Source organism: Erpetoichthys calabaricus, chromosome 12 (assembly GCF_900747795.2).
Source record: "Erpetoichthys calabaricus chromosome 12, fErpCal1.3, whole genome shotgun sequence".
NCBI lineage: Eukaryota > Metazoa > Chordata > Cladistia > Polypteriformes > Polypteridae > Erpetoichthys > Erpetoichthys calabaricus.
Genome location: NC_041405.2, coordinates 82,318,002 through 82,344,461, shown reverse-complemented (window position 1 = coordinate 82,344,461; position 26,460 = coordinate 82,318,002). Strand labels below are relative to the sequence as shown.

The following is a 26,460-nucleotide window of genomic DNA, read 5'->3' as shown; positions in this document are numbered from 1 at the left end:
GGAGTAAGGTGGCCCCTTTTATCCAGCCCCGGATGTGCTCCAGGTGCCTGTTGATGGACTTCCGGCAGCACTCCCCAGTGTGGCGGAGGTGTTGCCCTTGCACCCAGAAGCACTCTGGGCATAAACATCCCTGGTTTGTCATCACTTCCTGGTGTCTCAGAAGTGCTGTCCCCCAGGGATCAAGGACTGGCCGGGTACCCAGGGAAAAGAAGTGCCGTTCTCCCAGTTCCTCCTTCCTCCAGGCATCCCAGTGGGGCAGGGTTCCTGGTCATCTATCACAATTCAGATAATATATTTGATCTCTTTTCGCTGTTCCATTATTTCACCGAGTAATACAGTCATTTCTGTTTGATTGCGCTAATGCGATATTTACTATCCTTTTTTTTGAGACTTTCGAATTTTCGTATTTCAATTATTTCTAACCACACCAATGTTTTTGAATTCTTTATGATGTTCTACTTTGCCATCTAGTCTGTCTTTTGGCACAAAGACTCGTCTTGCGGGACAAGAAAGTGTCTCTCTGAAAAAATCACGTCTCGTCTCCTTCCAAGATTTTTTGTTATAACAGAGAGAAGTATTCAGCCCTCATTAAAGTTTAGACAATGCAGTTCACTTGACTAGCAACTGCCACAGCAACTAAATACAAAATTGTGGCACCCTTGACAAAAAAGCAACAAAACTGAAGCACTTGTGAAAATTTAAGCATACAATTAGTTCAAAATTAGTTCCACAGGCTGAGATCCCACATGGTGATTCTCTGTTGCTAGCATAAGGTATGCCAGGGTCACAACCAGTTAACCAGTTAATGTACAAAATGTACATTTTGCTTTTAAATACAGTAGGCCTCTTTTATTTACACATTACACCTTATCACCCACACTAACCTCTGTTACAGGCTGATTTCAATTTCTGAAGTACAGCTTTAGAGTGCACCTTAGAGTTTGGACTAGATGGGTGCTCAAGGTAGTAGAGGGTCCAATGCCAGGTGCAAAAGATGAGCCCAGGCTGAGAGCAAGTGCAAGCATATAATTAACTTTAAGTACTCTTAGGTGGAGATCAGTTCAATATTTTGTTTGATAGTCTCTGTCTAGGTTGGTGCATCAAGGATTTCAAAGGTGGATTAGAATCACTTTTCTTGTTCACCAGGCCAAGTTCAGGGGTCTGAGGGTCTGAGATGTATGAACAAAAGCAACAGTTGATTTTGAATGATCCTGCCCTTTTTAGATTTGGGGAGTCAGATATTGGGTTATCTTATACACCATGAGAGTAGCCCTCTCTAACAGTTACACAACCTCATATTTCACTTGCTTAAGGGCTGAGGTGGACATTAATGTTAATTTGGTGACAGAGATTTCAGCAGTCAGGCCACAAAGCTGAAGTGAAAGTCCTACTTTCAATGCAAAATAAAACAGGGCAATTATTTTTTTTCCTAAATAATGTATACTGCATAGTGGTATACAGCACGTAAACATAACTGACTGAATATTTAAAGTATTTTTTTAATAATGTGGTCAAGCCAAAGTGTATCATCACTTCAGAATAAAACTTTTTAACTTTGCAATATGTTAATTAAGAGATCTTTTTCCCATTGTCTTCTTGGATCTTTGAAAGGAAGGGACTCTAATAAAATTTTATATAATGCGGAAATGGTGTCTAATTCATCGAAATTGAGCAGTATTTTTTCCAGCATGGTGGAGGGTACGAGGTGAGGAAAATCGGGCAGTATCTGTTTAACAAAGTTTCTAATTTGAAGATAGTGAAAGAAATGTGTAGCTGGGAGGTTGAATTTGGAACGTAATTGTTCAAAGGATGCAAAGATATTGTCTATATAAATATCTCTGAGCAATTCAATCCCAAATCTTTTCCAGGTATTAAAAACTGGATATGTTTGCGAGGGTTGAAAGAGGTGGTTCTCCTGCAGGGGTGACACAGATAAAAGATTTTCCATCTTAAATTGCTTTCTAAGTTGGTTCCATATTCTGAGTGAGTAAAGCACAAGTGGGTTATTAGTATATTTGTGATAACTTGCATTTATTGGAGCACAGAGCAGGGAGTATAAAGAAGTACTACAGGATTTTACTTCTATTGCGGGCCAAGCCTGTGTATGTTCATTTATTTGTGTCCAGGTTTTTATGGCTTGCATGTTTGTAAGGTAGCATTGCAGAGAATTCACTCGAGCTCCATATGCGCAAAGCATAGAATTATTCAACTAAAAATTATATATCGAGCTCATCTGTTTTGCTTAAAACTGTCCAAAATGTTTCCAGGGCAAGATCCAACCTACGAACGCTGCAACCAAGCTCCTGCCTCACTGGGTCACATGTTTTGGGCCTGCACCAAACTAACATCATTTTGGACCAAAATTTTTAAGTGCCTTTCAGACAGCCTTGGGGTCACAATCCCTCCTAACCCTTTAACAGCTGTGTTCGGTGTTCTTCCAGATGGACTTGAAGTGGAGAAGGACAAGCAAACGGTGATTGCATTCACTACACTTTTGGCACGCAGACTTATTTTGTTAAATTGGAAGAATCCTAACTCTCCTCTGGTAAGTCAATGGGAAACCGATGTTGTATATTATTTGAAATTGGAAAAAATCTAATTCTCAGTTAGGGGATCTGTACAGAATTTTTTCAAAACCTGGCAGGATCTAATCAATAATATTTTAGAATAAAAAGAAATAATTATTTTCCCATTTCTTTCCCTTCTCCATTTTTTGTTTATATATATATATATATATATATATATATATATATATATATATATATATATTTCCTATTTTTTGTTTATTTTTGCCCTATTAAAAAGCCCTAAGCAATTCTCCTTTGGCCATGCTCTCCTTCTCAAGGGTGGGGTTTTATTTGTCTTCAATTCTTTTTTGTATAAATTGATCTATTTGTATGGAATGATTACAAAAAAATTAATAAATAAAATTGTAAAAAAAAACAACTTTGCAATATGTTAACTTTTTGATTTTGTTTATCAATGCAATATGAAAGCACTATAATACATTAAAAAAACAACAGAATTTAATCTAGAAAGATTTTTTCATTCACAAGCTGAAATGAATTTGGAATGAAAAGAGTTAATGATTGTGGTTTGCCACACTGTACAGGTCTCAGGAGGGATTATGTAAAGTCTTAAGAAGGGATAAGCTTGCAGTCAAGTGTTGAACCTGAGAGGATTCACATCACTGTGCCAGCACTGACGACTCACTCACTCCAACAGGAATTAATGGAGTCCACGTGCATCACCATCAGGCATGGAGGTAAGTTTATGACATGCCTTGTCTCTACCTTGCTGCTGCTCTTCCTGGAATCTTGTGAAACTGATGTGAAACGTACAGTTAGAAGAGAGGGAGTTAAACATGGAATGATCCATTATGGAGTGAGTGGTACTACAAAATTTGATCAGTCTGTTACAGAAAATAAGAAATTAGTTTTTAGTTTATAAAAATCATCAGCAGAACTCTCTGTCTCCATTCCATTCCTAAATAATTTAATTCAGCTGTAATCATAGACATAGGTAAGGATGTTTCTGGGACAGCACTGCTGCCCCTTCTCTTGAATCAGCAGTAACCCTGTCTCAAATATCCTACAAAAAGTAGTTATGTATAATTGTACTGTCTACAGTTTTTATGCATTTTTGATGTGTTTTTTCATTTCTTTAGAAAACAAACAGTTCCATGCTAACACAGACTGCCGTCTCATTGTGTTTCTGAACTTCTTGAAAGACAAGCTTGACCTCCCCAGAAAAGGTAATGTTCCTTTAATGTCACCTAGACAGTGTAACAGTGGTCTGTAGCTTCCCTTTGAGCTCATTATTAGTTTGTGACATCAGGCCATACTCACATTGGTCTCAGCTGTGATACCATAGATTGTCACTTCTCCCAGGAGGCCAAGATTGAGACTATTTACTGGCATCTCTCCTAACCATCAGAGACATGATATTTGGCACCTGCACAGCAATACTGCAACGTGAAGCAAGTGCTTGCCATTTTCCCCAGTAGGAGAAGACTGACACCTTTATAAGACTAATACAGTACGTGTCACATTAGTAGCTACAGTATACCAGCATGTTGTACTATAAACATTGGCACCTGTTACACTTAAGAAGAGATAAAATACTATAACACTGCTTCGATACAGTTAAGGTACATTGAGGAGCATTGATTATTGCATCACAATGATAGAATGTGAAGCCTGTCATTGACAGCTGCCTTACAAACCAGTCAAGTAGTGCAATACCATGATACCTCTAAGGTAGGGGTCCCCAACTCCGGTCCTGGAGGGCCCCACTGGCTGCAGGTTTTCATTCTAACCCTTTTCTTAATTAGTGCAATGTTTATGCTGCTAATTAACTTCTTTTGGAGAAAATGTTAATAGACTTGTAATTTTAAGATTTGTTCCCCCAAATTTCTTCATCGTTCCTCTGTATTGCTTTATTTCTTCCCTTAAATGGCACCCAAGCAGAAATGAAATGTGAAGTGAGTGAGCCAACAGAAGACCAACCAAGTCAGGGCCTCAAACACCAAACAATTTCACTCCAACCAATTACTTAATTAGGTGCCGATTCTCATTTTTAATTAAACCCACTCTTTAATTCCATGGTTCTCATTGTGTAATAGCAGACATTTCCAAAATTGTTGATTTTCTCTTTTCTAAGAGCTCTATTAAAACATTTTGTGAACCTGAGCAGGTCAGCATTCCCGGGTCCTTCACCTTTCTTTATTTTCTATGATTGTATGATGGACTCAGTTTGCTGGTCATGTTTTGGCTCATTTTGTATCTCATTATTGTTTGGCTGCTAACTAAGGAAAAAGAAACAATGAAGGGGTCTGAGTATTCAAGAGCAAGTCAAATAAAATTAATTCAAAAGAAGTTAATTAGGAGCAAAAACAGGTCACTAATTAAGAAAAGAGTTAGAATGAAAACCTGCAGTCACTGGGGCCCTCCAGGACCAGATTTGGGGACCCCTGCTCTAAGAGTAAGACTTCAGTAATAATAATAATGAAATGGAATAATTGTCATCTTTCCTGTCAGACTAAGATTTTAGGTAATGTACTGAAAACTGTCCATATCACTGTAATGTCCATGACTGTCATCTGTCTCACCAGAATGACATCTTTCAGTAAGATTCAAGTTTGACGTGACACACTGGTACCTGAAAATTACAATGCGATGTATTTAACCACTTTCATGTAAGGTAAAGATTATCTGAAATGTTCAATGTTCACTGCTAAGATGTAAAGATAGTCACTGGCTTATTTATTAGCTGGCATATATCTAACGCTATTTATATAAGTAATATCTACAAGTAATATACAGTGACTTGAATATTGACATATCTTGAAATGCAAAGATAGGATAAATCCCAATGATTTCCTTACAGTAAGGGAAATGTCTTTTTATGGTGAATAGGTGCCCACAGTATGTGCTAATAGTGTGATGTAAAGTCACTGACTGGCAGAGGTGTGCAATGCCATGGTTTAACAGCTGTCAGGTTAAGGTTTGCTATGACATATTGGTTTCTTCAGTTAGTAAAGATGTGGTAAAGCTTATCAGCATCTGCAACACAATCTGCAAAATAAGTCACCTTATGGTTCCTACAGCATACACATAATGGAGTGGATGTTCACTTTTAGAGTCTAGGTCTGTTTGTATAGTGTTTGATATCTGTGCATGTGGTATTATTTCCAAAAATCCAGGAAATCAGAAGTGAATAGAGTACAGGTCACACAGTGCTTCACCATCAGCATATGACCGATAATTCCACTAATTACAAGCTGCCTAGCATTGTCCTAAAACATAAAAATGGTTCACTTATCGGTAGCCATAGCATGTATTTACAATGATGAAAAATAATGCAAACGCAAGTAGAGCAATCTTCAGTTCCTCACCTATATAACATGTGCCAGATTTAGAGCATTTATTTTGCACAATTTCCATGTACAAACAGAACATACCATACATTTGGTCAGTGGTTTATGAAATGTCAAGGGTCAGCTGTTTTGTTGGGATACTAATTTTGCTAACTCATCCCCTACAGAGCTGATTGACTTGTGTGATGAGTCTGGAAATCTCATGTTGATCTTCCTGTGCAAGAACCAGATGGAGAACACAAAACATCTAGTGCCAGGACGGTGCACCTTCATCGTCTGCCGAATTGCAAGTAAGTAAGGAACACATGGTGGTTAAGCAGAAGAGCCAGCTGTAGGGTGTTGCTTGATCTCCATGTTTAGAAATAAAAATGGCCATTAAACGTAGAGAGTATAGAAGATGAAGGATGAGAATCTCAAAGTGTGTGGAAGCAGGTGCATGAAGACAGTCTAACTTTTTAAGGCAAGAAGGTAGAAGAGGAGTATGTGGCTGAAGCAACAGCTAAAGAAGTAGAAGTCTCAAAAAACACTAAGAGATTCAACTATCCTTTCATACTCTGAGCCTTCATATCCTGAATGTATGTTACTAGAACACACACAAGGTATCCTCCCTGAATCACATTCAAAGGCAGTTACCAACCATGTCACCAGTCATCCTAAATCATTCATTTTTCTTATTTGGGAGAAATCCCAAGACAACCACAGATACACATGTAGAGTGGGAATGGCATGCAAACTCCATACCAATAGTGACAGGTGTCAGTTTTTGAAACCATAAGGAAGAAGCATTAACCAGTGAGTCGGCATGATAGCCATGATGTAACTACTAAACCTAAAAATGTATTTATCTTTTAAATCATACATAAGAGATAGCAGGGTGGAATGACACCCTATCCAGCAATGGTCCCAGCCATGTGCTTCATGCTGCCAGGCAGGACCCAGAATCTGTGACCCAAAAACAGACAATGTGAGAGCAGATAATGGGATGGATGGATGGATGGATGGATGGATGGATGGATGGATGGATGGATGGATGGATATGCATCAAGAATGGATGCCAGACCAGAGTCTAGAACCCAGTTTGACTGCCACCTAGGATGTTGGGTGATGTAGTTTGCATGTCTTTCTTATGGATACTCACTTTGGTCACCTCCCTTATTCTAAAGACATGCTGTTAGGTCACTTGCTCACTTTAAATTGGCCCGGTTTAATCAAATGTGCTTTTCAATTAACTGGCTACCCTTCTGTCTAGGGATGGTGATGCTCAATGGCCATTTCTATAAGGACAGGCTCATGCAACTGCTTGCTGGATATGCTGGTTTTAAAAAATGGGTGAATATTTATTACTGCAAAATTATTGGACAGCACCAGTAAGGATTCCTTGTTACTGACTTGTGTCATCTAATTAGCCTCTGCTTGGCAACTATCACTTTTATAATTTAATGAGACAGCCCTGGACTCTTCTCAGGATAATGTTAAGGGGGATTCAAAGATCTCTCTGTCACTAATCAATCAATCTCATTTCACCTTCTCTGCAATCTGCAGCATAAGCCTTTCTGGTGAAGTCCTTGACATGCAGTATTCTGCTCCAGTCTCTACATGGACCACAGATTAGCTGTTCTTGGTCACTGGCATCATGGTAACTCCTAAAGAACAGAAAAAATAGATGATGTACTAAAGTAAAGATGATGAATTTCTGTTGCTAGGGGAGTTTTGTTTCATCTAAAAGTTAATGTGAGGTCACTGTCTGATACTACTCTAGTGATGCTGTACTGGAAAAGAGCATTCAGAGAATGGATGAAGGAGGGATGGATGGGCTAATAAGCAGACAGATGAATGGATGTATCTATTCAAAGTTGGATGGATGAAGGCATGGACAGCAGCATTAACAGGGATGAATGGATAGGTGCTTACATGGCTATTATTGCACTCTTCATATAATTATATCACACAACGTTTTGTTGTTTTGGCCCTCTGTGTGTTGTCCCCCCATGATCGTGACATGTGTGTGTGGAACCGCTTACGTTAAGGCTTTTACTACACAGAACTGAATTCTGACTCCTGGAGGTGCTTTGCTGAAAAGGTGTGCAAATAGGAGGATGACTCAAATGAAATGACAGCAAGTAAAGCCCTGAATAAATGTTTTGTATTCTGACACAGCTTGCTTGTTTTTAAAGAGCAGCTTATAAACAAAAATGTAGAAAAATACATTTAAACCAGAAATAACTTCCTGCATACTGAGTGAAATTTGTAGGTAATAAGTCCAACAGTAACATTCACTGAGTTAAGGGTGGGAGATAGCCCCCTAATGAGCTAATGAGAAGACTGGCTACAACAAAAGCCTGCCTCAGCCTTGACACTCTAAGCTATCATTAGAGGCCCTCTTTTCTCTGGCAGCCCTATTTGGTTAAATATAGCCGTCTTTACAGGTAAGATGACCAAGGATTAAATTACCCAATCACATAACACCATATTCTAGTCTAAAATAAATTATTCAAAGCCTGCTATTAGTGACAGTCTGTGATGCTTGGATATACAGTATTGTCATTCTGACACATTTCACTCTTTTTCCACAGAAGAGGAGAACGAGAGTTTGTACAACATAATCGTTCCAGTCATTGACAATCCTGGACCAGATCTTCTAGGTACAATTGCTGCCTCCTTGTCTTGAGAACTGAGATTCCCTTACATTCTGCATAATCAATTCAAATAAATAGATAAGACAAGTAAGGATGGAAAGTGCAATACAGAGGCCCTATGAAGAGGGTAGACCCTCCACTTCCTTTTCCCACTATTGTGCTTGTGCTTCCATACATAGTTTTGACTAATTTATAATAATTGTATCCCAACAAAGATAAACAAGAATAATGTCTTGTTCTTTTCACACACAGAAATTCAATACATTTGTCTTAACACAGCACTTCTGTTTTAAGGCACTATGGTCAGTTGCCAGCTGGTGGTCTCTTCTGGTCACAGTTTACATGTTTCCCCAGTGTTATGGTGAATTCTCTGGTTTTCTCTTACAATCCAAACACTTGCAACTTGGTTTACTGGAGACTGTCAAACTGGTCTGCATGTACGAGTGTAATCTGCAGTAGGTTTTTACATTTTGTCTGTTACTGCCAGAATAGATTCTGGTTCAAGTAAGAGGAAAAGGTGGAATTTTGATTGTTGGACGTGTATGGTTGCAGGTGCCAGAGTTTACCTCAGTATATTTTGACACAAGGCAGAAACACTCAGGGTGGGATGAATGGAATAATTTTCTTTAGTGGAATAGATACGTTTTCTAATTAGTGACGGTCTATTTCAAAGTCACAGGTGATTGATAAATAAGTGTTAACCTCAGACTTTAAAGATGATATTTTACTATTTTATGCAATTTTTTTGTTATTCTTTTACAGCAATAGAGTTAAGTCCTGACTTGTACAATATACTGTTGAAATATTTAACCTACCTCACATAATCTACGTGTTTTGTGGCATGGTGGAATAATATGCCCCAGGGGCCTGGATTTGATGTCCATGCTGGTCATTGTCTGTATGGAGTTTGCATACTCGGTCTCCAAGCTTCTATGACTCTTCCTGCAGGATCCCAAATACATGCAGGTTAGACAGGTCATTGACTTGGTCCAGTTGGAATGCATTTGCCCTGTGATGGTTCCTGCCTTGTAGCAAATATTGGTAAGACAGAACTCTAGTGATTCTTTAGTTTCAGAAATTAATAAAAAGTGCCTAAGTGGTAAAAACTGCTTCACGTCTCTTTGCAGTTTGAATGTAGTCGCTTGCCTTGAACCTCAAGCTGCCAGGCCAGACTTCAGCTCAATGCTCAAAACACAATGCAAAAAATGAAAAGAACACAAAAAAGATAAAAAAACATGGATAAATGGACAAAAGCCCTGTTAAATTCACTAGGCTGTATAAAAACCATATGTTTATTCTCCGATTTCAAAGAACCATCAGAAAATGCAGAAATATCACCACAAAACACCTAGTCTGTCCCAGAGTCTGCAAAATTCATATTTGGTCAAATAGATTGTTTCACTGTAAATATACAGAATGCCTATAATTTGTCAGCAGTGCGATTCTTCCGTATTTTTCTGGATGACTAAAAATTCCTTTGTGTTGAAGCCTACTGTGACCATCAATGCTGTCTGCAGCACTGACATATTATCACGCCGGCACTCCTGAGATGAGACTTTTTACTAGATACTGCCTTCTACAGGATTCACAAGTAAAAGGAAGAATTCTGTTTCATTTTTAAGGAGCCGCAGTGGCCTAATGAACTCTCCTTTGACAGGTCTATACTGCCACCTGCTGAGGAATTATAAACATACACAATGACAAGCAAAATGGCACTTTTTTACTGCAAGATCTGACAACATTATCACTGCTTTTACAAAGCAATTAAAGTCAGTATCAGAAACGTGTATAAAATAAAACAAAGAACTAAACAGATATTCATTTATTCATTTTCTTAATACATGTGTAACTACTCAATATCATGGAGAAACCAGAACTTACTACAGCATCATTGGATCACATATGCATTTATATAGCGTCCATTTAGAGTGGGCAGTTAACATCTCAGACAAAAAGTAAGTGAAACAATAAACAGAACATTAAATCTAAAAGAATGGAGATTTCATCAACACGGGTTAAAAGCACCCATTTTAAAATAAAGTGCAGCTGTATTAAGAAAAGTTTGGTTTGGCAATGCCCCATTATCATGCGTAGACATGTGAGTTAGTAACTCTTTGTAACAACTAATTTTAATATTTTATTTTATTTATGCTTGAACATTTCTCTTAATAAGCACCACTGGTAACTGCCTGAAATTTGATGGACATAATGTGTAGTCACCCATCAGGAAAAGAGTGGTAACTATGTACCTAGCAGGATGTCATACAATTACTGAGGCATCTGAGATAGACCATGGCTGGGCAGATCCAGCAGTCCAGGAGCCTGAGAATCGGCACTAGTAGCTGACTTCATAAAGACAAGTCCTAACCAAGCTGTGAATTCACCAAGTAATCTAAATTACTGCTCATGTCAAGGTCTGATTCTAATTACAGTGGAACCTTGGTCCACCACCATAATTCGTTCCAAACCTCTGGTCGTAACCCGATTTGGTCGTGAACCGAAGCAATTTCCCCCATAGGATTGTATGTAAATACAATTAATCCGTTCCAGATGTAAATATATATATTTTTTAAGTTTTTAAGCACAAATATAGTTAACTAAACCATAGAATGCACAGCGTAATAGTAAACTAAATGTAAAAACATTGAATAACACTGAGAAAACCTTGAACAACAGAGAAAACTAACACTGCAATAGTTCGCGCTATAGCGCTACCAACCGCTGGCTAAACACACTTTTTTTTAATGAGTTTTAAGCACAGGGAAAAAAATGAACATTTGAAAAAATCCGTAATTTAATAAACCACCAAGAAAAGTAACATTGCAACAATGCACACTACGAACCGATCGCTGTAAACAGAAGTGAAAACAAAAACATCCCAGTGCATTCTTTAACTGCCTTCCTACCTTATGAGTCCAGCCCTCTCTCTCCCGCACCTGTGTGTGCGTGTCTCTCTCTCGCGCGCCTGTGTGTGTGTGTCTCTCTCTCGCGCACCTGTGTGTGTGTGTCTCTCTCTCGCGTGCCTGTGTGTGTGTCTCTCTCTCGTGCGCCTGTGTGTGCGTGTGTGTCTCTCTCGCGCGCCTGTGTGTGTGTGTCTCTCTCTCCCACGCCTGTGTGTGTGTGTGTCTCTCTCGCACTCCTGTGTGTGTGTGTGTCTCTCATGCGCCTGTGTGTGTGTGTCTCTCTCTCGCGTGCCTGTGTGTGTGTGTGTCTCTCTCTCGCGCTCCTGTGTGTGTGTGTCTCTCTCTCGCGCACCTGTGTGTGTGTGTCTCTCTCGCGCACCTGTGTGTGTGTGTGTGTGTGTCTCTCTCTCGCATGCCTGTGTGTGTGTGTCTCTCTCTCCCGCGCCTGTGTGTGTGTGTCTCTCTCGCACTCCTGTGTGTGTGTGTGTCTCTCTCTCATGCGCCTGTGTGTGTGTGTGTCTCTCTCGCGTGCCTGTGTGTGTGTGTGTCTCTCTCTCGCGCTCCTGTGTGTGTGTGTCTCTCTCTCGCGCACCTGTGTGTGTGTGTCTCTCTCGCGCACCTGTGTGTGTGTGTGTGTGTGTCTCTCTCTCTCGCATGCCTGTGTGTGTGTGTCTCTCTCTCTCTCTCATGTGTGTGTGTGTTGCGCTCTCTCTCTCTCTCTCTCTCTTGCTCGCTGCACAGGAAATGCACAGGGAGAGACTGAACATGTACAAACCGAAAGGGAAACTGGCTTGTTCGTATACCGAGTGTGTGGTCGTGAACCGAGGCAAAAGTTTGGCAAACTATTTGGTTGTAAACCAATTTGTACGTGTACCGAGACGTTCATGAACCGAGGTTCCACTGTATGTTATTAATAATAATAATAGTAACTGCAAAATTACACTCTCACAGTTACTTGATTAATTTCAAAGTCACAGAGGGTAGAGTCTGTTCCTGCAGAATCGTGGACAACATAGAAACCAGTGCACTGGTACACTTAATAGCCAGTAGCTCATTCACAAATCCACACTCACAGATGGTCAATTTGGAAATCTCGGTTAAGCTAACCTTTGAAAGTATGGGAAGAAAACAAGAACAAAATAGAAAACTCATGTAGACATCGAAAGAGTGTCCAAACTCCACTTGAAAAACAAGCAGGTGCAGAATTCAAATCCCACATAGTGGACCCATGATGCAGCAATGCTAAATGATGCTGTTATAATACTTATAATAATTATTAATAGTAGTAGTGAGAAGTGAAGCAAAATCATACCTTTTGTTGACTAGCTGAACAGGTTACAATATGCAAGCTTTCCGGGCACTGAGGCCCCTTCTTCAAGCAGGTTGTAATATATAACTACCATATTAATAGTAGTGATAAACAACATACAAGCACTGTGGTATTATGGCTAGTTTCATAAAAAAACAAATGAAGTGATTAATATTGTAATATAATGCTCACATTTAAAATTGACTTTAATTATTGTCAATGCCAATTTATTTATAGAGCACATTTATAACAACATGAGTAATGCTGTAGCATACAATACAACAAAAAATAAATAGAATAAAACACAATAAAACCAGCAGCAAATTGAAAACAAACAAATGACTAAGAGGAGGGAAACATCCGCATTACTGAAGTTCACGGAAAGCTACAGAATAGAAATGGTCAATTGAAGGTGACTCCTTAATGTAATTAGGTAAAGAACTCCACAGACGAGGTGCAGCAGCTGCAAAAGCCTTGTCCTCCTTAGTTTTATGCTTAGTGTGAGGGACAACAAGAGGCAACTGATGCACAATTCAGATAAATAGGTGGAAAACATATATATGTAGTGATACTGTATTTGTTGTTAGTCTAGTCACTTTGTCTGGTGCCAATGAGAAATTGGACAACAAAGTTAAATAGTGTGGAAAATCCATAATGCTACTTTGTATATAATGAACAGAATACTTTTGGGGACAACCTTTGCCCTGCTCCTGATGTCACTCTTTTGTCTCAGGTTTGAGGACTGGAGCACAATGCATTGCTGATCCTTTGGTTTACTAGCAGAGGCAAGGCTGAAAGAGGAGGGAAGTTTTTCAGCCTTAATCCAATTTCAGTTTTACTTTATTTGAAAATTATTTGACTAGACAAGTTTGAGTATGAGTGTTACTTGAATGTATTGTCTATGCATAATATATACACAGTAGAAATGTTCCACCAACTTACGTCAAGACATTTAGACTGAAAAATGGAGTGTTGCTGTATAATGACAACCAGCTGCTCTTTCTTGAATTATAGGACAGGCAGTATTTATAGACGTGATCAGCAAAATTGACCCCTAGAAATACATAAGCAGCTATCTCAGGCAGGTGTACTAAAATGTATCAGTTGGAATGGTATAGACATATAAAATGTTAGGTTATCTTATCTTAGTTCTATGAAAAAAAGGATACTGTTTTTCATATACATTTAATTATTGAAGACCAGCTATCACTTAAGGAAGCTGAGGCAGATGTTTCAGTGTTGTTTAATTAATACAATTAAAGGAGAGGGATCTGGAAATATAAAACTTTTCCCTAATCTGCTGCTCCAGAAATGATTGCTGTTGTATAATATTACTTTGGAAAACTAAGTTGATCCTGCCTAGTATCTGTGATAATAGCTAATCTAAATTTAATACTCTTATTAATTTCACAATGTGAAATTAAGCAGGTTAGAACCTGTTTATAAACCATGCAATAAATTGTTTCTTCTCACCATTTTCTAAGTACTTTTTAATAATACAGAGTTCTTGAACAGTCATAAAATGTCAGATTTGTGGGGATTTTTACATCCACATTCAAGGCAATATTCCTCTTTCTTTTCTGTGTCATAACTCAAGGACCAATCCTTGTGATTTGCATGTTTACAATTCATGATTCCACCTATTTGTGGATTTGTCATCAATAATTAAATGGAAATTATTTTGTGAGTTTTACAATCTATTGCAGAAAACTGCTGACTACATTCCTTAAATGGATTGCAAATCCCAGCAATCCTGGTAGTACTGCATCATTGAGTAGTTTCAATGGCTGCAACAAGGGCTGCTGGGTGAAAGATAAGGGTGCTAATTTTAAAATTAAGCCATGACAATCCAGCAGGATTGCAAACGGTGGTGTCTTTTTTGTTTCAACGCTTCACTGTACAATTTGATTACAGTAACACCCATCATATACAGTTTCTATGAATTTATGTTCTTGTCCTACGCCTGCTTGTTGAAGCAATTTTGTCTGGGCTAGAAAATGTCTCCTCCTGGGAGTGCTTCCAACTTCTAGAAATCTTATGTTGGCATCACGGTAGAACACAACTTTACGTAGCTTTCAGGAGGCTGCACACAAGGGAATTTCATTTCATAACTAAAACCACCATCATCTGTACTTGTGAAACTGGGCCCTAAATGTATTTGTTGGATTTTTACTTTCACAGAGGTCCTGCTCACCTAACTCCCGTGAATCACAAGGGATTACTTTACATCTTAAATATTATTACATTTCTTACATGATGTTTGTTTTCCTCTTAGTATTGGCCACAGCAAACAATAACATGTGTTTCTATATATAGTTTACAGGTTCTTTACTGTCCTGTGGGACTTTTCTATCTGAAAGTCATTTATAAAAGAAGCCGTCTTTTTGTTCTCTCCCTCAGTGCTGATGTACCTTTCAATCCTGCCTTGATCTCAAATTGTTCCAATTTTACTTAACATGATTATTTCTAAAACAGCATGATCATGCAGTGAGTAGTATTACTATTTAACACCTGTAGTAACTTGCTTTGATTCATGGCCTTGACTGAGTGAATTATGAAATACTATTTGGTGAATTCCAACAAAAGAGAACAGTAACAAATGTAGGAGGAAAAATGCACACAGTTTCATGAAACCCCTTTGGGGTTAGTTTTATTGACTGTAAGGATACAACAATACAGACAAAATGAAAATATGACAAAACAAAACATGCAGTTCCCTCCATAATGTTTAGGACAAAGACACATTTTTCCTTGATTTACTCCTCTGTTCCACAGTTTAAAATTACAAATCATACAATTCAGATGTGATTAAAGTGTGCATTGCAGGCCTTAATTTAAGGCTGTTTGCATACTTTTCAGTCACACTATTTAGATATTAAAACACTTTGTTTGCATGGACCCCCCATTTCAGGGCATCATAATGTTTGGGACATAGCAAAGGTAGGTATATTAAAGCAGTCATATTTAGGACTTTGTTGCACATCCCTTACATGAAATGACTGCTTAAAGCCTGCAATTCACAGGCATTAACATTTGCTGAGTATCTTCTCTGGTGATGCTCTGCCAGACCTCTAATGCAGCCATCTGCAGCTCCTGCTTTTATTTGGGTGCTTGTACCTTTAAGAATTCTCTTCAGCATATGGAAGGCATGCTCAATTGGATTTAAATCAGGTAATTGGTTCCTGTGTTGCCTTAGAAGTATGTTTGGGATCATCATATGCAATGAGTTTGGAGACATTTACTGGGACTTGAGCAGATAAGATGTTTCTGTACACCTCATAATTTATTGTGCCACTGCCGCCAACAGTTACATCATCAATGAAGATAAGTGTTCCAATACCTGTAGCAGCCATACATGCCCAAGCCATAACATCCCCATATACCCAGCAGGGAGGAGCACGCTCCCTGGGAATAGGTTCATTAGAGATTGCAGCCTTTACTAAGTATATATATAGACTATATAAAAAAAAGTCTTAGACGCGACAAGACTTTTTGGAGATGAGACTTTTTGGAAGAGAGATTTTTTTCAAGTCCTGTGAGACGAGACTTTTGCCTTGACATTTTTTCAAATCACTCCCTCCTCTCAAACATTTTCAAACAAGACCTCAACTCTCATTTGTGTGAATGCTTTTGTCAGACACACTTCCTGCGCTCTCAGCTCTTATACATTTTAATGTTTTCCTCACTTCCCAATTAAAGAAGACTTATTATGGCCAAATCTTATTGAAGAATTGCATCACGAAGGGTATCAACAGAAGAAATGAGTACATGGGCAATCCTAGCACAGAGAAACAAGGAAATGAAGCGAATTAATGCCAAAATGCATCCAGAAATGTCGATTGGTTACACAGCAAATTGGTTAAATGTGTGTCAATAGACTATGCTGAAACAATTGGTGGTGATCATGCAGAAAACAACAACTTATAATATCCCAAAGAATATCTACAACCATTAACAATGTCCGGTCTTACAACGCATGAATTACTGTAGAAAGAAGGATGTATCCAAGAAAGGTAATGTAGTACATCTTCCATGGATAACATTAGACAACAAAGGAGATTTTGATATGCTATTCATATTAAAACGTTAACAGTTTCCGGTTAGAATAGCTTTTACAAAGACAATTAACAAATCTCAGAGCCAAACATTCAAAAAAGTTGTTTTATTTAATAGAGGGAAAGAAATGAAATTCAATCATGGGCAGTTATATGTTGCGTTGATGCATATGTAACAATTCCCATCTGTTTAAATTGTACATCTGTATCTCCACATGCCAGCAGCAGAACCGCAAAGAGGCTAGCGCATAGCGCGATATATATATATATATATATATATATATATATATATATATATATATATATATATATATATATATATATATATATATATATATATATATCGATTATAAAAAAAAAATCCTGGAAAGAAAAAAGCAGGGCGACGACACGTGATCTTCTCAGAAGTTCTCAGAAGACATTTAAAAGACCCACAAGACAAAAAGGACTGGCCAAGGAGCGTCTCGCGGGGACTGTAAACATGAGACTTGGTGCCAAGAGATTGTCCCAGGGCTGTCTCGTGGGGTCCTGGAACATGAGATTCTTGCAAGACACGCCCTTCTTATCAAATAAGAGCATGGCTAGCAATACACTCAGTTGTGGAAAGGCATATAGCACTAACAGATCAGTTCATATAAAGTGTATAAGGACAATACGCTCTAGATGAAACGTCAACAACTAAAAGCAAAGAAGAAAGAGCAGCGCTGAGAAAAGAGACCCAAAATCGTTGGAGAGAAAAAAAGGCAGATAAGAGATTATGAAAGCAGTGGAATTCGAAAGGCTGAAACAAATGATGGCATGATATACATGCAGAGAAAGGTACAGAATATGAAAGCAGTAAAATTTGAAAGTATTGTAGCGTCCCAGCCAAGTTGAAGCCTTTTTTGTTTTAAGTGACTGTTAGGTCCGATGAAGGAAGGGTGGAGTACAGCACAGAAGACTGATAGTGGGGTATTGATTGATGCGGTAAGGGGGGGGCGAGACCCAGGGGAGGAGGGTTCGGAGAGGGTGCTAGAAAGTTGTGTTTGGGGTTACAAAGTCGGTGATTGTTTGTTCAAGTAGAACTTTTGTGACACTTTATTACGTCAGTTGCTACAGTATAAAAAAAAAAGATAGTAAAGATTGCATTAGCGTAAACAAGGTAATTAATCATTAGAACCAGGTGTGATTGAAAAAATAGCAGGACAAATCGAGGTCAGAAATAAAAGGCAAAGAGTGGAAAACAAAGTCTTTTTGCCTTCGCAACTTCATAAACACGTTCACAAACATTGGCGCTATACACAAGACGTGATACAAATGTGGACAAAGTTAAAGAATATGAAAGTAGGAAAATTAGAAAGTATAAAAAAAAGAAAGTAAAGATTGCAGTAGCGCAAAAAAATGGAGGTTATTACTTGAAAAAGGGAAAATAATCACCACGGACCAGGCGTCATTGAAAAAAAAGCAGGACAAAGCGAGGTCAGAAATAAAAGACAGAGTAGAAAACAAAGTAAAACGTCATAAATTGATTACAAAACAAAGGGGCCAAACACATGCAGAGCAGGTTAGAGATAATGAAAACTGGTATTCAAAAGACTCAAAAAAAAAACGTAGGCACGAAACACATGCAGAGCAAGATACAGAATATGAAAGCAGAAAAAAACAACAGTGTCAAAAAAAGAAAGTAAACATCGCATTAGCACAATCAAAGAGAAATTATTACTCAGAGAAATAACTAAAAGGCAAATAGAGATCGAATATATGGACACAGGTGATATGTCAGAAGTATATAAATATTGTACGGCTTTGAAGTTTAAGTCAGAGAATTTCAAACACGGGGTTTACCTCACATGCATTTATTAGTTACTTTGCAAAAAAAATTATTAACTGCTGCTGATGATATAGATCGCTTTGTCTGTGCTGAAATTCCAAACGGAGAAACCTATCCTGAATTATGGTACAAAGTTATTAAACACATGTCTCACTGACCTCATTAAAAAGATTCAGCACGTTGGGACTCGAAAGATTCCAAATATTGTTTTTACATAAGTTCTGAAATAAAAGTGAAACTAATGAAATAGCAACAATTCAAAGAAAAAAAAAATCTAAACAATGTGTATACGGAAAACCAAACACAGGGGTTGGAGAGCAAAGTGAGCAGGGGGCAAAGCCCCCTAGTATATATATATTAAAATATTAAAACCTTTCCCTAGTGGTATCGTAGTGATTATAAAAGGAAGAAAGAAACAATAACACTAAAAGAAGAATATACCCTAAGTTCTTGTCTATAAGCCGCGGCTTATCTAAGGAAAAAAGTTGTGAAAATGAAAAAATAGAATATCGGCTTATACATAAATCCGGCTTATACAGTAATCCCTCCTCCATTGTGGGGGTTGCGTTCCAGAGCCACCCGCGAAATAAGAAAATCCGCGAAGTAGAAACCATGTTTATATGGTTATTTTTATATTGTCATGCTTGGGTCACAGATTTGCGCAGAAACACAGGAGGTTGTAGAGAGACAGGAACGTTATTCAAACACTGCAAACAAACATTTGTCTCTTTTGCAAAAGTTTAAACTGTGCTCCATGACAAGACAGAGATGCCAGTTCTGTCTCACAATTAAAAGAATGCAAACATATCTTCCTCTTCAAAGGAGTGCGTGTCAGGAGCACAGAATGTCACATAGATAGAGAAAACAATCTCTAGCAAACAAATCAATAGGGCTGTTTGGCTTTTAAGTATGCGAAGCACCGCGGCACAAAGCTGTTGAAGGCGGCAGCTCACACCCCCTCCGTCAGGAGCAGGGAGAGAGAGAGAGAGAAATAGAGAGAGAGAGAGAGAGAGACAGAGTTTGTATGATTTTTGGTCTCCAGCTTATACATGAGTCCGGCTTATAGACAAGAACCTAGGGTACTTAGCTTCTGTTTAATATCTGCATAACACTCATAATATAATATTCAAAGGAGAGCTACTGGTGAAAGCGTGATGCAGTCAGAGGTTCTTGCAGTTGGTGGTGTCCACTTCAAGACAGTGCAGAAGGCATATTTTCCTGTGTACTGGCAGGAGCAATGTCTTCCATTTGTCTGCAGGTGAGCTCTAAGGTTCCTGTGCAATTGTCAGAGCTTTATGCTATTCTCAGGTTCCAAAATAAGAACATGCATTAGCCAAACATGGAATTCATTCACAGGAAAAACTCTAAATAGCAAATAGTAGCCCCTGGCCATATATTGATTACCAAACAGGGCATATCGACACTTTTAAATAGCCTACCTGAGTTGTCTTCTTATCTCCCTGTCAGGTTCTCTCTGTCAGCTGATTTGCGTGGTTTCAGCTGTATTTATTTATGGCCTCAATTACCCATCTCTCTATTATAATAAAAAAATCCTGGGACGAGATGTGACTTTTTCAGAGAGATACTTTCATGTCCACGAGATGAGACTTTGTGCCAGGAGATTTAACCAGAACGTTGTAAAGAATTCAAAAACGTTGGCGCAATACACATGCAGAACAGGTTAGAGATAATGAAAGTACTAAAATTCAAAAGTCTCAAAAAAATGAGAGTAAAGATCGCATTAGCGCAAACAAATGGAAATTTATTACTCGGTGAAATAACAGAACAGCGAAAAGAGATTGAATATATTGTTCAGATTTAAACTTTAAGTCGGAGACTTGTAGATCGTCTAATTCATGTTGCCATCAGGGAAAAGTAGTATTTCTTCCCAATGAAGAGGCGTATCCATGAGAATTAAAAGATTTGTTGTTTGGTGAAAGTGAAATCCACATACGCAAGAACAGAGTGGGTGGCGTGTAGCGAAGGGGGGGTTGGGGGGGTTGGCGAGTGAAGCGAGCAGGGGGCGAAGTCGTCTAGTTTTTAATAAAAAAATGTGTTTGGAATAAACTTCACAGATCACAGTGGCACACTTCATACCTTTGACTACACCCCACCACCATGTTTAACAGGTGAGGTGGTATGCTTTTGCATCTTGGGCACACTTCTCATCTCCACACTTTGCTCTTGCCATCACTCTGCAGGTTAATCTTTATGATGTCTATCTACAAGACCTTTTTTTCAGAATTTTGCAGGCTCTTTTATGTATTTTTTCGCAAACTCTAATCTGGCCATCCTGTTTTTGTGGTTTACTGGTGATCTGCATCTTGCAGTGTGGTCTCTGTACTTCTGTTCATGAAGTCTTCTGTGGATAGTAGTCTCCGACACATGCACTTCTGCCTCCTGAAGACTGATTCTCATCTGTCGGACGAGGTGTTTTTCTTTACCACAGTGAGGATTCTTCTGTCATCAGCAGTGGAGGTCTTCCTTGGCCTAGCAGTCTCTTTGTGATTGCTGAGCTCACCAGTGTGTTCTTTCTTCTTAATGATATGCCAGACAGACAATCCTAAAACATTAGATATTCCTAAGATTTTAACAATGTCTCTAATAGTTATATCCTTGTTTTTCTGCCACATAATGGCTTCTTTGATATTCATTAGCACAGCTCTTGTCCTCATGTTGAACAGTGGCAACTACAGGCTCCAAAGGGTGAGAAACAAGCCTAGGAATCGTATGCCTGCACTAATGAAGAAATGAAAAGCACCTCAGGATTCACAAACACCTGTGATGCCAATTGTGCCAATCATTATGGTACCCTGAAATGGGAGGACCACGCAGAAAAAGTGTTGTAACTACTACATGCTGTGACCGAAATACATGCAGACACTCCTAAATTAAAGTCTGCAATATGCACTTTAATCACTTCTACACTTTAAAAAGAGAAAAGGGCTCTTTTTGATTTAAGGTAATTTCAGTAGTTGTAATGAACTATATTAATATGTTTGTTCACCTAACGTAATTTTTTGCCTTACTTCAAATTGAAAAACCTTGCTGTCGCTTAATGTAACTTCTTCTATTTAGTCTAAAGCAAAAAATCGCTTTGGAGACCTTGCCGGCTCCGACCCCTGTGATGTCACGTCCGGGCTCGCACCAATGGCAGAAGACCTACATGAGCCCGACCCCTTTGACTTCACTTCCTGTCTCTCCCTTTAAAAGCCTCCGCCTTTTCTCTATTCCCTCAGTTCTGTTTGGACTCGGTTTTGTGCACATCAGTGCTGTATTATTTTGAAAAGCAACTTTGCAGCCAGGAAACCAAATTATACGGGTGGCTGCCCCAAACCTTTATATGACTCTGTCTCGAGATTGTGACTATATATATAGAATTTAAGTTGGCATTACAGTGAATACAATAATGAGCAAAATTTTAATTTGAGTTCATCCATCCATTATGCAACCCACTATATCTTAACTACAGGGTGACGGGGGTCTGCTGGAGCCAACCCCAGCCAACACAGGGCGCAAGGCAGGAAACAAACCCCGGGCAGGGCGCCAGCCCACTGCAGTTAATTTGAGTTTTTAAAGAAATTTGGTTTGAGCTAAATACATTTTTTGCTTTTATTCAAGTTTTTGAAAAGGTTAAAACAAACTCAAATAAATTAAGTTTGCTCAAATACTTTTTAAAATTTGAAAGAAATCAATTAAATTGCTTGTTACCTTGTGAAGTAATTTATTTAGGTTGATCCAACAAAACATTTTTTACAGTGCAATTGTTCGATTTGTAAATATTTGTGGCACAGAGGGGTAAATCAAGGAAAAATGTGTCTTTGTCCCAGACATTACGGAGGGCACTGTATATGTATGAATCTGTAAGAAAAGAACTTAATAATAATAATAAGGATTATTAACAAGCAATAAATAATATAGTAAATAAAAGCAAAAAAATGCAGATCAGCAGGTAGCCTTTATGCACCACACTGCCACGACTGCGGCTTCTTATTATAAAGAGAGGGGTTGCCCACGTCTGCTCACCCTTGAATCTTTCCTTGTATCTGCTGGCTTTTTGCCTTGACCTTCTGCTGATGTATTCTACTTCACTCACACCTTAACTCAACCTTGGAAGTTGAAACAGTAAAAACAGTGAAAACATAAGCTAAAGATTTAATAACAAGTAACAAAATATATGCATGGCATCGCATTCAGGTGTGCTCAGAGACTTTAACTGTTTAAAAGTTGGAACATTTTTAAATTTTCTAGTTACTTAATCAAAGTGTTCGTTCTCACAATTTAGTAAAAGCTGGCCATATTGTAATATAACAGTGATGATAGACTATAACTATATGCACACTATTAGTAGAGTACATAAAATATTTTAATACCACTTTACAATATCATCTGGTTAAAAACAGAGCCTAAGTAGGCTTGTGGGGGCCAAGATTGTTTTCATAAAAAGCAGATACCAGTCCTGAAAAAAGTACACCGATTGCTATGCAATTTTTGATTGTTGGTTGTGTAGAGTCTATGGTTAATTGTATTTCAAATTTTTAAACATTAACTTTTTCAAAGAAGTACCCAATGGAAATTTAAAATCTTGTGTGGAAATCTCAAGCAAAAATTGTTGGTTGCATCTGTACAAACACAAAGAAGAACAGTGGGGCTTTGCCGATAAACTGATTTTCCATGATCACGGCTTTAGACATGCAACAGAAAAATGTTCTTTGTCAGGTACTGTATGAACAGTACTGAGGTTAATTTCTTACCTTGCATGGTTGTACTATAAGTTTAAGATTCATTGTGTTCAGGAGGCAAAGATTTCAGTCAAAAAGGCCAGCCCTATAACCCAATTTGAATTTTCCAAATCTGGCATTTATCTAGATTTGCAGCAAAGAAATGTGCATATTTCTGTAAGGAAGCTGTGAAAGCATTCAAATATCCTGCTGTGACACAACATCTTGTCTCATTATAAATTGCTCTTGACACCCAATGAGTAAAGCTTAAATCAGCCTTCAGCTTGCACTGCCAAGAGAGTAGTGGTAAGATTTTAGCTGATCTTATGAGAATGTTGATGTACTGGTAGTCTGCAGTCATGTGGACAGGAAAACCTTTGATTTGAATAATTGTTTTTTTTAAAGCATGTCATGCACAGGTTTAGCCATATATTTGATATATTATTATAAACCTAGTTATTAGGACAAGCACCATTAATGAAAGTAAGATTAACTGTCAGTCATTTTCCAACCCGCTATATCCTAACACAGGGTCACGGGGATCTGCTGGAGCCAACCCCAGCCAACACAGGGCGCAAGGCAGGAAACAAACCCCGGGCAGGGCGCCAGCCCACCGCAGGGCACACACACACACCAAGCACACACTAGGGACAATATAGGATCGCCAGTGCACCTAACCTGCATGTCTTTGGACTGTGGGAGGAAACCGGAGCACCCGGAGGAAACCCATGCTGACACGGGGTAAAATTAACTGAACCACTCAATCAGATCACAAAATTGGTGGTATATAATGGCTTGTGTTTTGGTGTAATTGACAAAAGGACATCATTCATATCACCTCTCACAGCAATATCAATTAAAGAAAATGAAATAGCACTTTAAATGGTAGCTTTGAAAGTGTATCATAAGTTAGAAGTATGGCGACCGCTTACTAAAAATAGCTGCATGTATTACTTTACTGATCTATTAATTTTACAGAGTCATTATAGGACTATGGTAGGCTGGCACTTATATAGGTAATGCTTCTTGCAAAGTAGGAATCATCTGTGACAGGAGATCAGTCCACTGCAGTGTACAATCACAATCACAAGTTTTGAGATGTAGAATAAAAGCATAACCCATGAAAGAAGGCTGCACAAACACAGTAAAAAGATGCAAACGCCACACAGATGGAACCCAAGCCAGGAATCCACCTTGATTCCAAATTTTGTGAGGTAGAAAAATATTTTCTGCTCCATCATGTCCTATTACTTTTTCATTAGCAGTTTGAGAAAATGTTAACATTATATATTTAAAGTCTGACAAAGAGTGAAATGATGTTTTCCGATAAATTTCGTTTTAAACTATAATGAAGATTTGATTTTACCATGAATTTTGAGTCTTTCAACAAATTAATAAATTATACAATGCAATACAGAGAGAATTATCTATGATCAAGTACAACTGACTACCATGAAATGTAGAGATTAGCCTTAGACTCCTAACTGCACTCCATTGTCTGTCTGTCTGTAAACAAGGGCCTGCATGTCTTTAAGACTAAAGCTGAGGGTCCACTGTGGCACAGACAATATGCAGTAGTGGTAAATGAATGTTACTGAATTTACTTAGTAATTTGTTCTTTACCTGTCTATGTGTCTCAGATTTGCTGCAGATGAATTTGGGAAAAGCCCAGCAGGATCAGCAACAGTGTCAGCCTCATGTTCAGAAAGAGAAGGTATTAGAGTGCTCGCTGTGTGGTCTGTCCTAAATCTAACCATAACCTGGTATCCGGGAGCAGTAGTAGTGAATGACTGAAATTACATTTCCTGAAAAGAATGTAGCTACTGACTCTCATATCCAGGGACTAGGCTTCAAATCATAGCCTAGTCATCATAGTGAGGAGTTTGTGCATTCTCTCTTATGTTTGCACACCATAAAATGCATGCTAGGTCAATCAGCAAATCTAAATTGACGTTGTGTCACTGAATGGGATGTGTATGCAACTACGCCCTATGGTTTGTTTGTTCCTGCCCTGTGCTCAGTGATGCCAGGGTAGGCTCCAGGTTTCTAGGACCCTGATTTTACAATATGCAGGCTAAGAAAATGGATGGACAAATGGATGTTGCCTTCTCTATGCTCATTTTGATGTGTGCAGTTTGATTGGCAGAAACCTTGTTCAAAGTTTTGCAGCATCATTTAACTTAAGAAGGAATGTGTTGTACAAAGAGTATGTAAAGTTACAATGATGCAGGTATAATTTAATTTTGCAATGGCCACACTTGGGGCTTGTAGTTTTAAAATGGAAATAAGTGACAAAAGTGAACCTAGGAAATGGACAGCAAAATAACCTGGAAAAGTGAGAAAATGATATAGTCTTAACTTTAAAATCTTAACAATGGCACTGAAGCCATCCACTGTACCATAGATCGGTCTCATTGAAGGTACAGTTGAGTCCTTAGAAAAACAGATCTGATATGGACTTGGAAAAAAAACGTTTAAAAACTTATGGTAATGCATTTTTTCTTTTTTATAGCAGGTTAAAGGCAGACCAAAGAAAAGTGAACATGCTTCACTTGAGCCACAACCAAAACCAACCAAAGGAAAGTCAAAAGCAGATAAACGCTAACAATGTGCCAAGCCAAAGGAATCTTAAACATCGGTACAGAGAATGGAAAACTGAAGTATGCATTTAATGAAATAACTTGGATTGAATATCACAAGCGCCTGTGAGGATAAAGTACAAGATAAGCACTCACTGAGCCATGTGTAATTTGGCAGGAAGCAAGATGACTAACTGACCTCACACTTGAACACTGCAGCAAGCTGGGGTTGATGACACTAGAGCCCCAGCAAAAGAGAGTTTTTCAATCATTATACAGACCAGGGGCCTCATGAATAAACAGTGCGTACTCCCGTTTCCAAGCTCAAATCATGATGTATAAAACCTAAACTTGGCATAAAGCCACACACATTTCCATGGTACCTCCAACCCTGGCGTACTCAAGTTCTCCATTCAGTTTTGCAGACTGGCGGCACCCAGCATCAAAGCAGTGCTTTTGTTCCAGTGTGGTTTCCCTTTCTTTTTTAGATCCACATCCCTGACGCGGCTTTATCATATACACTGACATTAACAGCATATTGTTTATTAGTTTAAGGGATCTGTTTGAAA

The 26,460-nt window shown here is 38.5% G+C and overlaps 1 protein-coding gene across 1 annotated transcript in view; it reads left to right on the top strand.

Annotated features, from left to right (window-relative positions):
- c12hxorf65 (chromosome 12 CXorf65 homolog) overlaps positions 1–26,185 on the top strand; it is a 32,079-nt gene extending 5,894 nt beyond the window's left edge. Inside the window, exons 2-7 of the mRNA XM_051935121.1 lie at positions 3,113–3,265; positions 3,668–3,754; positions 6,046–6,168; positions 8,452–8,520; positions 24,953–25,026; positions 25,825–26,185. Coding sequence (XP_051791081.1) covers positions 3,232–3,265; positions 3,668–3,754; positions 6,046–6,168; positions 8,452–8,520; positions 24,953–25,026; positions 25,825–25,917 — 480 coding nt within the window. The 5' untranslated portion in view covers positions 3,113–3,231 and the 3' untranslated portion in view covers positions 25,918–26,185. The remainder of the gene's footprint in view (positions 1–3,112; positions 3,266–3,667; positions 3,755–6,045; positions 6,169–8,451; positions 8,521–24,952; positions 25,027–25,824) is intronic.
- The last annotated feature ends 275 nt before the right edge of the window (positions 26,186–26,460 follow it).